This window comes from Fringilla coelebs (assembly GCF_963513975.1).
Source record: "Fringilla coelebs genome assembly, chromosome: 38".
NCBI classification, from domain to species: Eukaryota; Metazoa; Chordata; class Aves; order Passeriformes; family Fringillidae; genus Fringilla; species Fringilla coelebs.
Window position 1 is genome coordinate 499,157 of NC_140064.1, and position 14,941 is coordinate 514,097.

Sequence of the window (14,941 nt, forward strand, 5' to 3'; positions counted from 1 at the left end):
TGGGGGGAAAAATTTGGGGAATTTTGGGAAAATTTGGGAATTCCAGGGGGAAATTTGGGGAATTTGGGGGAAATTTAGGAGGAAATTTGGGATTTTTGGGGAAAATTTGGGGAATTTCAGGGGGAAATTTGGGGGAATTTGGGGAAAATTTGGGGAATTTCAGGGGAAAATTTGGGGAATTTTGGGGGAAAAATTTGGGGAATTTTGGGGAAATTTGGGGAATTTCAGGGGGAAATTTGGGGAATTTTGGGGGAAAAATTTGGGGAATTTTGGGAAAATTTGGGGAATTCCAGGGGGAAATTTGGGGAATTTGGGGGAAATTTAGGAGGAAATTTGGGATTTTTGGGGAAATTTGGGGAAATTTGGGGATTTTCAGCGATTTCTGTTTAATTTGGGGATTTTGGAGGGGAATATTTGGGAATTTCGAGGGGAATTTGGGGATTTTTTTGGGGGGAGGGAATTTGGGGGAATTTTATGGGAATTTCTTTTGGAAATTGGGGATTTTTTTAAATTTTTTTAGGGGGGAATTTTTTAGGGGGGAATTTTTTAGGGAGGGGGGAATTTGGGGGATTTTTTGGGAATGTTTTGGGGAATTTGGGGATCTTTTGGGGGGGGTTTGGGGGTCTCTGACCTCTCCTCCCCTCCCCTCCCCCCAGGCCAACTCTCCCCCCGTCATCGTCAACACCGACACCCTGGAGGCCCCGGCCTATGTGAGCCCCAAAAAAACCCCAAAATCTCCCCAAAATCCACCCCAGAACCTTCTAGAATCACCCCCAGAATTCCCTCCAAATTCACCCCAAAAATTCCATCCAAATCCCCTCAAATTCCCCCCAAAATTCCCCCAAAAATTCCATCAATTCCAGCCCAAAATTCCCCCCCAAAATGCATCCCCAAATTTATCCCCGACTTCCCTCCAAATCCCACCCAAAATTCCCCAAAAAATTCGCCCAGAATTCCCAAAAAATTCCTCCCCAAATCTTCCCCAAAAATCTTCCCCAAATTTTCCCAAATTCCCTCCATATTTGGCTCAAATTCACCCCAGATCCTCCCCAAAAGTCCTCGAATCTTCCCTGAATTCCCCAAATTCCCCAAATTCCAAAAACCCCAAATCCCCAAATCCCAAATTCCCCAAATTCCCAAATTTCCAAAAATCCCAAAATCCAAATCCCCAAAATCCCAAATTCCCCAAATTTCCAAAAATCCCAAATCCACAAATCCCAAATTCCCAAAATCCCAAATTCCCAAATTTCCCAAAATCCCAAAATCCCAAATCCCAAATTCCCCAAATTTCAAAAAATCCCAAAATCCCAAATTCCAAAAACCCCAAATCCCAAATTCCCCAAAATCCCAAAATCCCAAATCCCCCAAATTTCCAAAAATCCCAAAATCCCCAAATCCAGAATTCCCAAATTCCAAAAATTCCCCAAATCCCAAATTCCCCAAAATCCCTGATTCCAAATCCCCAAAATCCCAAATCCCAAATTCCCAAATTCCCCAAAATCCCAAATTCCAAATCCCCAAAATCCCAAAATGCCAAATCCCAAATTCCCCAAATTTCCAAAAATCCCAAAATCCCAAATTCCAAATCCCCAAAATCCCAAATTCCCAAAATCCCCAAAATCCCAAAAATCCCAAAATCCCCAAATCCAGAAACCCCAAATCCAGAATTCCCAAATTCCAAAAATTCCCCAAATCTCAAATTCCCCCAAATCCCAAATTCCAAATCCCCAAAATCCAAAAATCCCAAATCCCAAATTCCCCAAATTTCCAAAAATCCCAAATCCCAAATTCTAAATCCCCAAAATCCCAAAATCCCCAAATTTCCAAAAATCCCAAAATCCCCAAATCCAGAAACCCCAAATCCAGAATTCCCAAATTCCAAAAATCCCCAAAATCCCAAATCCCCAAAATCCCCGATTCCAAATCCCCAAAATCCCAAATACCAAATTCCCAAATTCCCCAAAATCCCAAATTCCAAATCCCCAAAATCCAAAAATCCCAAATCCGAAATTCCCCAAATTTCCAAAAATCCCCAAAATCCCCAAATCCCAAAATCCCCAAATTTCCAAAAATCCCAAAATCCCCAAATCCAGAAACCCCAAATCCAGAATTCCCAAATTCCAAAAATTCCCCAAATCCCAAATTCCCCAAAATCCCCGATTCCAAATCCCCAAAATTCCCAAATCCACAAATCCCAAATTCCAAAAATTCAAAATTCCCAAAAAATTCCCCAAAAAATCTCCAAATTCAAAATTCCCAAATTCCCCAAATTCCAAAAATTCAAAATCCCTGAATCCCAAATCCTTCAAATCCCAAAATTCCTCAAAATCCCAAATTCCCCAAAACCCCAAATCCCCAAAATTCCCAAAATCCCCAAAATTCCCTAAAATTCCTTTTTTTTTGGCAGGTGAACGGCACCGAGGGGGAGATGGAGTATGAGGAGATCACTCTGGAGAGGGTGAGAACCCCAAAAATCCCCAAAATCCCCCAAAATCAGCCCAAAAATCCACCTGGGAACCCCAAAATTTAAATGGGAGCCCCCAAATCCCCCAAAATCTACCTGGGAACCCCCAAAATCCCCAAAATTCAGCCCAAAAATCCACCTGGGAACCCTAAAATCCACCTGGGAATCCCAAAAATCCCCAAAATTCAGCCCAAAAATCCACCTGGGAACCCCAAAATTTAAATGGGAACCCCAAAATTTACCTGGGAACTTCCAAAATCCCCAAAAATTCACCTGGGAACCCCCAAAATCCCCAAAATTCAGCCCAAAAATCCACCTGGGAACCCCAAAATTTACCTGGGAACCTCAAAATCCACCTGGGAACCCCCAAAATCCCCAAGAATTCATCTGGGGACCCCCAAAATCCCCAAAATTCAGCCCAAAAATCCACCTGGGAACCCCAAAATCCACCTGGGAGCCCCAAAAAATCCCAAATCAGCCCCAAAATCCACCTGGGAGCCCCCAGAATTTAAATGGGAACCCTAAAATCCACCTGGGAACCCCCAAAATCCCCAAGATTCACCTGGGAACCCCAAAATTTAAATGGGAACCCCAAAAATCCCCAAAATCTGCCCCAAAATCCACCTGGGAACCACCAAAATCCACCTGGGAACCCCAAAATCCACCTGGGATCCCCAAAATCCCCCAAATTTACCCCAAAATCCACCTGGGAACCCCAAAAAATCCCCAAAATCAGCCCCAAGATCCACCTGGGAATCCCCAAAATTTAAATGGGAACCCCAAAAAATCCCCAAAATCAGTCCCAAAATCCACCAGGGAAGCTCAAAATCCCCCAAAATCACCCCAAAATCTCCCTGGGAACCCCAAAAACCTCCAAATTCACCCCAAAATCCACCTGGGACCCCCAAAAACCCCAAAATTCCATTTTGTTGTTGTTTTTTTCAGGGATTTTTTTGGTTTTTAGGGGTTTTTTTAGGGTCAGGCCTCTCTGGGGGTTTTGGGGGTGGATTTTGGGGTTTTTTTTGGGGTGTTTTGGGTCAAACTGGACCCCAAATTCCTGCAGGGGAACTCGGGCTTGGGGTTCAGCATCGCGGGGGGCACCGACAACCCCCACGTCGGGGACGACCCCGGGATCTTCATCACCAAAATCATCCCCGGGGGCGCCGCCGCCCAGGACGGGCGCCTCAGGTGAGGAACCGCCCCAAAATCACCCCAAATCACCCCAAAATCGGCTTTGGGACCCCCAAAAACCCTAAAATCGGCTTTGGGACCCCCCAAAACCCCAAAATCCACCCCAAAATCATCCCCGGGGGCGCCGCCGCCCAGGACGGGCGCCTCAGGTGAGGAACCGCCCCAAAATCACCCCAAAATCACCCAAAATCGCCTTTGGGATCCTCAAAAACCCCAAAATCCACCCCAAAATCGGCTTTGGGATCCTCAAAAAGCCCAAAATCGGCTTTAGGAACCCCCAAAACCCCCAAATCCACCCCAAAATCATCCCCGGGGGCGCCACCGCCCAGGACGGGCGCCTCAGGTGAGAAATGACCCCAAAATCACCCCAAAATTGGATTTGGGACCCCTCAAAACCCCAAAATCCACCCCAAAATCGGCTTTGGGACCTCCAAAAAACCCAAAATCCATCCCAAAATCACCCCAAATCACCCCAAAATCAGCTTTGGGACCCCCCAAAATCCCCAAATCCACCCCAAAATCATCCCCGGGGAGCCGCTGGTCAGGACAGGTGCCTCAGGTGAGAAATGACCCCAAAATCACCCAAAATCACCCAAAAATTGGATTTGGGACCCCCAAAAACCCCAAAATCCACCCCAATATACCTGAAATCTCCCCAAAATCACCCAAAATCACTGAAAACCACCCCAAATCACCCCAAAATCACACAAAATCACCCCAAAGTCACCCAAAACCACCCCAAAAACCCCAAATCCACCCCAAAATCATCCCCAGAGGTGCCGCTGTTCAGGACGGGCGCCTCAGGTGAGAAATGACCCCAAAATCACCCCAAATCACCCCAAAATCGGCTTTGGGACCCCCCAAAACCCCAAAATCGGTTTTGGGACCCCCCAAAAACCCCAAATCCACCCCAAAATCATCCCCGGGGGCGCCGCCGCCCAGGACGGGCGCCTCAGGTGAGGAATGACCCCAAAATCACCCAAAATCACCCCAAAATCGGCTTTGGGACCCCCCCAAAAACCCCAAATCCACCCCAAAATCATCTCCAGAGGTGCCGCTGTTCAGGACGGGCCCCTCAGGTGAGAAATGACCCCAAAATCATCCCAAATCACCCCAAAATCGGCTTTGGGACCCCAAAAAACCCCCAAATCCACCCCAAAATCACCCCCGGGGGTGCTGCCGCCCAGAACGGGCGCCTCAGGTGAGGAATGACCCCAAAATCACCCAAAATCACCCCAAATCACCCCAAAATCGGCTTTGGGACCTCCAAAACCCCAAAATTGGCTTTGGGACCCCCCAAAAACCCCAAATCCACCCCAAAATCATCCCCGGGGGTGCCGCCGCCCAGGACGGGCGCCTCAGGTGAGAAACTGCCCCAAATTCACCCAAAATGGCCCAAAACCTCCTAAAATCCCCCCAAATCCCGGATTTTTTCCCAAAATCCCTGGATTTTGCCCCAATCCAGGGTGAACGACAGCATCCTGTTTGTGAACGAGGCCGACGTGCGGGAGGTGCCCCCAAAACCCTCCTGGAACCGCCCCAAAACTGCCCCAAATCACCCCAAACTGCCCCAAAACCCCCCAAAATCCCCCAAAAATCACAGATTTTTTCCCAAAATCCCAGAATTTTTCCCAAAATCCCCTGATTTTGCCCCAATCCAGGGTGAACGACAGCATCCTGTTTGTGAACGAGGCCGACGTGCGGGAGGTGCCCCCAAAACCCTCCAGGAACTGCCCCAAATCTCCTCCGAACCACCTAAAATTCCCCAAAAATTTCCAAAAAATCCCCAAAAATCCCAGATTTTTTCCCAAAATCCCTGGATTTTTTCCCAAAATCTCCTGATTTTGCCCCAATCCAGGGTCAATGACAGCATCCTGTTTGTGAACGAGGCCGACGTGCGGGAGGTGCCCCCAAAACCACCCCAAATCCCCTCCGAACCCCCTAAAACCCCCTAAAATCCCCCAAAACTGCCCAAAAAATCCCCAAAAAATCCCCAAAAATCCTAGAATTTTCCCCAAAATTCTCTGATTTTGCCCCAATCCAGGGTGAACGACAGCATCCTGTTTGTGAACGAGGCTGACGTGCGGGAGGTGCCCCCAAAACCACCCCAAATCACCCCAAACTGCCCCAAAACCCCCTAAAATCCCCTAAAATCCCCCAAAATCCCCTGAAAATCCCAGAATTTTTCCCAAAATCCCCTGATTTTGCCCCAATCCAGGGTGAACGACAGCATCCTGTTTGTGAACGAGGCCGACGTGCGGGAGGTGCCCCCAAAACCCTCCAGGAACCGCCCCAAATCTTCTCCGAACCACCTAAAATTCCCCAAAAATCACCAAAAAATCCCCCAAAAATCCCAGAATTTTTCCCAAAATCTCCTGATTTTGCCCCAATCCAGGGTCAATGACAGCATCCTGTTTGTGAACGAGGCCGACGTGCGGGAGGTGCCCCCAAAACCCTCCTGGAACCGCCCCAAAACCGCCCCAAATCCCCTCCGAACCCCCTAAAATCCCCCAAAAATCCCCAAAAAATCCCCCAAAATCCCAGAATTTTTCCCAAAATCCCCTGATTTTGCCCCAATCCAGGGTCAATGACAGCATCCTGTTTGTGAACGAGGCCGACGTGCGGGAGGTGCCCTCAAAACCCTCCTGGAACCGCCCCAAATCCACCCAAACTGCCCCAAAACCCCCTAAAATCCAAAAAAAACCCCAAAAATCCCCAGAAATTCGGGATTTTTTCCCCAAATCCCCTGATTTTGCCCCAATTCGGGGTCAATGACAGCATCCTGTTTGTGAACGAGGCCGACGTGCAGGAGGTGCCCTCAAAATCCTCCTGGAACCGCCCCAAAACTGCCCCAAATCTCCTCCAAACCTCCTAAAATTCCCCAAAAATTTCCAAAAAATCACCAAAATCCCAGAATTTTTCCCAAAATCCTCTGATTTTGCCCCAATCCAGGGTGAACGACAGCATCCTGTTTGTGAACGAGGCCGACGTGCGGGAGGTGCCCCCAAAACCCTCCTGGAACGGCCCCAAATCCCCTCCGAACCCCCTAAAATTCCCCAAAATCCCCCCAAAATCACCCAAAAATCACCCAAAAATCCCCAGAAATTTGGGATTTTTTCCCAAAATCCCTGGATTTTGCCCCAATCCAGGGTCAATGACAGCATCCTGTTTGTGAACGAGGCCGACGTGCGGGAGGTGCCCCCAAAACCCTCCTGGAACCGCCCCAAAACTGCCCCAAATCTCCTCCAAACCTCCTAAAATCCCCCAAAAATCACCAAAAAATCACCAAAATCCCAGAATTTTTCCCAAAATCCTCTGATTTTGCCCCAATCCAGGGTGAACGACAGCATCCTGTTTGTGAACGAGGCCGACGTGCGGGAGGTGCCCCCAAAACCCTCCTGGAACCGCCCCAAAACCGCCCCAAATCTCCTCCAAACCTCCTAAAATTCCCCAAAAATTTCCAAAAAATCCCCAAAAATCACAGATTTTTTCCCAAAATTCCAGATTTTTTTCCCAAAATCCCCTGATTTTGCCCCAATCCAGGGTGAACGACAGCATCCTGTTTGTGAACGAGGCCGACGTGCGGGAGGTGCCCCCAGAACCGCCCCAAATCCCCCCCAAACTGCCCCAAAACCCCCTAAAATCCCCAAAAATCCCCCAAAAATCCCCCAAAAATCCCCAGAAATTCGGGATTTTTTCCCAAAATCCCCTGATTTTGCCCCAATCCAGGGTGAACGACAGCATCCTGTTTGTGAACGAGGCCGACGTGCGGGAGGTGCCCTCAAAACCCTCCTGGAACCGCCCCAAATCCACCCAAACTGCCCCAAAACCCCCTAAAATCCAAAAAAAACCCCAAAAATCCCCAGAAATTCGGGATTTTTTCCCAAAATCCCCTGATTTTGCCCCAATTCGGGGTCAATGACAGCATCCTGTTTGTGAACGAGGCCGACGTGCGGGAGGTGCCCCCAGAACCCTCCTGGAACCGCCCCAAATCCCCCCCAAACTGCCCAAAACCCCCTAAAATCCCCAAAAATCCCCCAAAAATCCCCAAAAAATCACCCAAAAATCCCCAGAAATTCGGGATTTTTTCCCAAAATCCCCTGATTTTGCCCCAATCCAGGGTCAATGACAGCATCCTGTTTGTGAACGAGGCCGACGTGCGGGAGGTGCCGCACTCGGCGGCCGTGGAGGCGCTCAAGGAGGCCGGGGGCCGTGGTGCGGCTCTACGTGATGAGGAGGAAGGTGCCGGCCGAGAGGGTGGTGGAGGTGAAGCTCATCAAAGGGCCCAAAGGTACCCCAAAAACCCAAAATCACCCCAAAAACCCTGAAATCCCCGAAATCCCCCAAATCCAGCCCAAAATCCAGCTCAAAATCCCCAAAATCTGGCCCAAAATCCAGCCAGAATCTCCAAAATCCACCCCAAAATCCAGCTCGGAATGCAAGAAATCCCAACCAAAAATCGTCCTGGGAAGCTCAAAATCCACCCCAAAATCTCCAGAATCCACCCCAAAATCTCCAGAATCCACCCCAAAATCTCCAGAATCCATCCCAAAATCTCCAGAATCCACCCCAAAATCCCCGAAATCCATCCCAAAATCTCCAGAATCCACCCCAAAATCTCCAGAATCCAGCCCAAAATCTCCAAAATCCAGCCCAAAATCTCCAGAATCCACCCCAAAATCCCCGAAATCCATCCCAAAATCTCCAGAATCCACCCCAAAATCCATCAAATCCACCCCAAAATCCATCAAATCCACCCCAAAATCCATCAAATCCAGCCCCAATTTGCTGAAATCCCCCAAATCCTGCCCAAAATGCTCCTGGGGGGAGGAGGAGGAGGAGGAGGAGGAGGAGGAGGAGGAAGGTGCCGGCCGAGAGGGTGGTGGAGGTCAAGCTGATCAAAGGCCCAAAGGTACCCCAAAAACCCAAAATCACCCCAAAAAAACCCAAAATCACCCCAAAAAAACCCCAAATCCCTGAAATCCACCCTGAAATCAACTGGAAATCCCCCAAATCCAGCCCAAAACCTCCAAAATCCAGCCCAAAATCCAGCTCGAAATCCCTGAAATCCAGCCCAAAATTCATCCTGGGAAGCTCAAAATCCAGCCCAAAATCTCCAGAATCCACCCCAAAATCCCCGAAATCCACCCCAAAATCTCCAGAATCCACCCCAAAATCCCCGAAATCCACCCCAAAATCTCCAGAATCCACCCCAAAATCGCCAAAATCCACCTCAAAATCCATCAAATCCACCCCAAAATCTCCAGAATCCACCCCAAAATCTCCAGAATCCACCCCAAAATCTCCAGAATCCACCCCAAAATCCCCGAAATCCATCCCAAAATCTCCAGAATCCACCCCAAAATCTCCAGAATCCAGCCCAAAATCTCCAAAATCCAGCCCAAAATCTCCAGAATCCACCCCAAAATCTCCAGAATCCAGCCCAAAATCTCCAAAATCCAGCCCAAAATCTCCAGAATCCACCCCAAAATCCCCGAAATCCATCCCAAAATCTCCAGAATCCACCCCAAAATCTCCAGAATCCACCCCAAAATCCATCAAATCCAGCCCCAATTTGCTGAAATCCCCCAAATCCTGCCCAAAATGCTCCTGGGGGGAGGAGGAGGAGGAGGAGGAGGAAGGTGCCGGTGGTGGAGGTCAAACTCATCAAAGGGCCCAAAGGTACCCCAAAAAAACCCAAAATCACCCCAAAAAACCCCAAAATCCCTGAAATCCACCCTGAAATCCAACTGGAAATCCCCCAAATCCAGCCCAAAATCTCCAAAATCCAGCCCAAAATCCAGCTCGAAATGCAAGAAATCCCACCCAAAAATCGTCCTGGGAAGCTCAAAATCCACCCCAAAATTGCCAAAATCCACCCCAAAATCCACCCCAGGAACCCCAAAATTCCACCTGGGAACCCCAAAATCCCCCAAATTCACCCCAAAATTCCATCTAGGAACCCCAAAACTCCACCTGGGAACACCAAAATCCCCCAAATTCACCCCAAAATTCCACCTAGGAACCCCAAAACTCCACCTGGGAACACCAAAATCCCCCAAATTCGCCCCAAATCCACCCCAAAATCCACCCCAGGAACCCCAAAATTCCACCTGGGAACCCCAAAATCCCCCAAATTCACCCCAAAATTCCATCTAGGAACCCCAAAACTCCACCTGGGAACCCCAAAATCCCCCAAATCCACCCCAAAATCCACCCCAGGATCCCCAAAATCCCCCAAATTCACCCCAAAATTCCACCTGGGAACACCAAAATCCCCCCAATTCGCCCCAAAATCCCCCCAGGAGCCCCAAATTTGGGGACATTTGGGGGCATTTGGGGACCTCCCACGGGGACAATGAGTGAGGGAGGTGACAAAGAGGGGGACACAGGGGACAATGGGAGGGGACAAAGGGGAGGTGACAAGGAGGGAACAACCAAAGGGGGGTGACAGAGGTGACAGAGGTGACAAAGGTGACAAAGGTGACAGAGGTGACAAAGGTGACACGGCGGGGGGGTGACAGTGGGGGGGAGGTGACAACCAGGGAGTGGGTGACAGTGGGAGGTGACACAGGTGACAATGGGGGGGTTAAAGTGGTGGGGGAGGTGACAACGAGGGAACAATGACAAAATGGGGGTGACAAAGGTGACAGAGGTGACAAAGGTGACAAAGGTGGCACCACAGAGAGGGTGACAGTCAGGGGGAGGTGGCAATCGGGGGGTGGGTGACAGTGGGAGGTGACACAGGTGACAATGGGAAGTGACAATGGGAGGTGACAAAGGGGAGGTGACAACAACAACGAAACGGGGGTGACAGAGGTGACAAATGTGACAGAGGTGACAAAGGTGACACCATGGGGGGTAGCAGTGGGGGGGAGGTGACAATGGTGACAATGTGGAGATGACAATGGGGGGTTGAAGTGGGGGAGGTGACAATGGGAGGTGACAAGGAGGGAACAACAACAAAATGGGGGCGACAGCGGTGACAGGTGACAAAGGTGACAATGGTGACAAAGGTGACACCATGGGGGCGGGGGGGTGACAGTGGGGGGGAGGTGACAATGGGAAGTGACAATGGGAGGTGACAATGGGGGGTTGAAGTGGGGGAGGTGACAATGGGAGGTGACAAGGAGGGAACAACAACAAAACGGGGGGCTACGACGGTGACAACGGTGACAGAGGTGACAAAGGTGACCGAGAGGTGACAGCATGGGGGTGGGGGGGTGATAGTGGCAGGAAGGTGACAACCAGGGGGTGGATGACAATGGGAGGTGACACAGGTGACAATGGGGGGGTTAAAGTGGTGGGGGAGGTGACAAAGGGGAGGTGACAAGGAGGGAACAACAACAAAAGGAGGGTGACAGAGGTGACAGAGGTGACTGAGAGGTGACAGCACGGGGGCGGGGGGGGTGACAGTGGGGGGGAGGTGACAATGGTGACAATGTGGAGGTGACAATGGGGGGTTGAAGTGGGGGAGGTGACAAGGAGGGAACAACAACGAAACGGGGGTGACAACGGTGACAAAGGTGACAGAGGTGACAAAGGTGACCGAGAGGTGACAGCAGGGGGGCGGGGGGGTGACAGTGGGGGGGAGGTGACAATGGGAAGTGACAATGGGAGGTGACAATGGGCGGGTTTAAGTGGGAGAGGTGACAAAAGGGAGGTGACAAGGAGGGAACAAAAACGAAACGGGGGCGACGACGGTGACAAAGGTGACAGAGGTGACCGAGAGGTGACAGCAGGGGGGCGGGGGGGTGACAGTGGGGGGGAGGTGACACCGGTGTCCCCCGGGCAGGTCTGGGGTTCAGCATCGCGGGGGGCGTGGGCAACCAGCACATCCCGGGGGACAACAGCATCTACGTCACCAAGGTCATCGAGGGGGGGGCGGCGCACAAGGACGGGCGGCTGCAGGTCGGGGACAAGATCCTGGCCGTGAGTTGGGGACAAGGGGACATTGGGGACATTGGGGGGGGTTGGGGACATTGGGGACATCGGGGGGGTTGGGGACATTGGGGGGCTTGGGGACATTGGGGACATCCATGGGGTTGGGGACATTGGGAACATCCAGGGGGTTGGGGACATTGGGGACATCGGGGGGGTTGGGGACATCGGGGACATTGGGGACATCGGGGGGGTTGGGGACATCGGGGACATCCAGGGGGTTGGGGACATCGGGGGGCTTGGGGACATTGGGAGTTGGGGACACCGGGGATACCGGGGACATCGGGGGGGGGTTGGGGATATCAGGGACATCCAGGGGGTTGGGGACATCAGGGGGGTTGGGGACATTGGGGACATCCAGAGGGTTGGGGACATTGGGGGGTTTGGGGACATTGGGAGTTGGGGATGTTGGGGGGTTTGAGGACATTGGGGACATCCAGGGGGTTGGGGACACTGGGGGGGTTGGGGACATCGGGGACATCCAGGGGGTTGGGGACATCGGGGACATTGGGAACATCCAGGGGGTTGGGGACATTGGGGACATCAGGGACATCCAGGGGGTTGGGGACATCAGGGGGTTTGGGGACATTGGGGACATTGGGGACGACAGGAGTTAATGGGGGACTGGGGACACCAGGGACATTGGGGACATCGGGGGGGGGTTGGGGACATCGGGGGCTTGGGGACATTGGGGGGCTTGGGGACATTGGGAACATCCAGAGGGTTGGGGACATTGGGGGGGGTTGGGGACATTGGGAGCATCCAGGGGGTTGGGGACATCGGGTGGCTTGGGAACGTTGGGGACATCGGGGGGTTTGGGGACATTGGGGACATTGGGGACATCGGGGGGATTGGGGACATCGGGGACATCCAGAGGGTTGGGGACATCAGGGGGTTTGGGGACATTGGGGACATCCAGGGGGTTGGGGACATTGGGGGGCTTGGGGACATTGGGAACATCCAGGGGTTGGGGACATCGGGGGGTTTGGGGACATTGGGAACATTGGGGACAACAGGAGTTAATGGGGGACTGGGGACACCGGGGACATTGGGGGGGCTTGGGGACATTGGGGACATCCAGGGGGTTGGGGACATCGGGGGGTTTGGGGACATTGGGGACATCGGGGGGTTTGGGGACATTGGGGGGGTTGGGGACATTGGGGACATCGGGGGGTTTGGGGACATTGGGGGGGTTGGGGACATCAGGGGTTAATGGGGGACTGGGGACACTGTGGACATTGGGGACATCGGGGGCGTTTGGGGACACCGGGGACATCGGGGGGCTTGAGGACATTGTGGGGGTTGGGGACATCAGGGGTTAATGGGGGAACTGGGGACACCGGGGACATTGGGGACATCGGGGGGGGTTGGGGACATCGGAGGGGTGGGGACACTGGGGACAGATGGGACACTGAGGCAGGTTGGGGACATTGGGGACATGGAGGGGGTTTTGGGGATTGGGGACACTGGAGGGAATTGGGGATGTTGGGGACATTTGGGGACTTTGGGGACACTGGGGGGATTTGGGGGTGTTGGGGACATTGGGGGTGGCTGGGGTGGGGCGATGGCACTGCTGTCCCCATGTCCCCTCCCTTTGTCCTTGTGTCCCCCAATCCCCTGGCCCTGATGTCCCCAATGTCCCAAACCCCCCAAATGTCCCCGAAGTCCCCAATGTCCCCAGTGTCACAAACCCCCCCAATGTCCCCAATGTCCCCAACGGTGTCCCCAGATGAACAATGTCAGCCTGGAGGACGTCATGCACGATGTCCCCAATGTCCCCCAATGTCCCCAGTATCCCAAACCCCCCCAATATCCCAAACTCCCCCAATGTCCCCAGTGTCCCCAATGTCCCCAATGTCCCAATCCCCTCCAGTGTCCCCAAGTGTGTCTGATGTCCCCAGTGTCCCCACCGGTGTCCCCAGGTGAACAATGTCAGCCTGGAGGACGTCATGCACGATGTCCCCAATGTCTCCCAATGTCCCCGATGTCCCACAATGTCCCAAACCCCCCCAAGTGTCCCCAGTGTCCCACAATGTCCCAAAACCCCCGATGTCCCCAATGTCCCAATCCCCCCCAGTGTCCCCAATGTCCCCAGTGTCCCCAATGTCCCAATCCCCTCCAGTGTCCCCAAGTGTCCCTGATGTCCCCAACGCTGTCCCCAGGTGAACAGTGTCATCCTGGAGGATGTCATGCATGATGTCCCTGATGTCCCCAATGTCCCCCCGGTGTCCCCAGTGTCCCCAGTGTCCCCAATGTCCCCAATGTCCCAAAACCCCCCGATGTCCCCAATGTCCCCCCCAGTGTCCCCAGGTGAACAACGTCAGCCTGGAGGACGTCATGCACGATGTCCCCAATGTCCCCAATGTCCCAAACCCCCTCTGTGTCCCCAGTGTCCCAATCCCCCTCAGTGTCCCCACATGTCCCCGATGTCCCCAATGTCCCCAATGTCCCCAATGTCCCCAATGTCCCCAGGTGAACAACGTCAGCCTGGAGGACGTCATGCACGAGGACGCGGTGGCGGCGCTCAAGAACACCTACGACGTGGTGTACCTGAGGGTGGCCAAGGCCACCGTGCCCGGCCTCGGGGACACCTACGGGCCACCCGACGTCACCGGCTGTGAGTGACACACTGGGGACACTGGGGACACTGGGGGCACTGGGGACATTGGGGACACTGGGGGCACTGGGGACACTGGGGACACTGGGGGCACTGGGGACATTGGGGACACTGGGGACATTGGGGACACTGGGGACACCTACGACGTGGTGTACCTGAGGGTGGCCAAGGCCACCGTGCCCGGCCTCGGGGACACCTACGGGCCACCCGACGTCACCGGCTGTGAGTGACACACTGGGGACACTGGGGACACTGGGGGCCCTGGGGACATTGGGGACACTGGGGACATTGGGGACATTGGGGGGATTGGGGACACTGGGGACATTGGGGACATTGGGGACACTGGGGGCACTGGGGACATTGGGGACACTGGGGGCACTGGGGACACTGGGGACACTGGGGGCACTGGGGACATTGGGGACACTGGGGACACCTACGACGTTGTGTACCTGAGGGTGGCCAAGGCCACCGTGCCCGGCCTCGGGGACACCTACGGGCCACCCGACGTCACCGGCTGTGAGTGACACACTGGGGACACTGGGGACACTGGGGGGATTGGGGACACTGGGGGCACTGGGGACATTGGGGACACTAGGGGGATTGGGGACACTGGGGACACTGGGGGGATTGGGGACATTGGGGACACCTACGGGCCGCCCGACGTCACCGGCTGTGAGTGACACACTGGGGACACTGGGGACATTGGGGACATTGGGGACACTGGGGGC

The 14,941-nt window shown here is 53.2% G+C and overlaps 1 protein-coding gene across 1 annotated transcript in view; it reads left to right on the plus strand.

The window, feature by feature from the left end:
• Positions 1 to 659: 659 nt before the first annotated feature.
• The window catches only part of DLG4 (discs large MAGUK scaffold protein 4), a gene marked incomplete at its 3' end in the record, with an annotated part of 42,472 nt that continues 28,190 nt past the window's right edge, over positions 660 to 14,941 (plus strand). The window contains 9 exon segments of the mRNA XM_084224477.1: positions 660 to 710; positions 2,408 to 2,458; positions 3,528 to 3,652; positions 3,927 to 3,998; positions 4,803 to 4,856; positions 7,776 to 7,860; positions 7,862 to 7,946; positions 11,451 to 11,587; positions 14,069 to 14,213. Coding sequence (XP_084080603.1) covers positions 2,429 to 2,458; positions 3,528 to 3,652; positions 3,927 to 3,998; positions 4,803 to 4,856; positions 7,776 to 7,860; positions 7,862 to 7,946; positions 11,451 to 11,587; positions 14,069 to 14,213 — 733 coding nt within the window. The 5' untranslated portion in view covers positions 660 to 710; positions 2,408 to 2,428.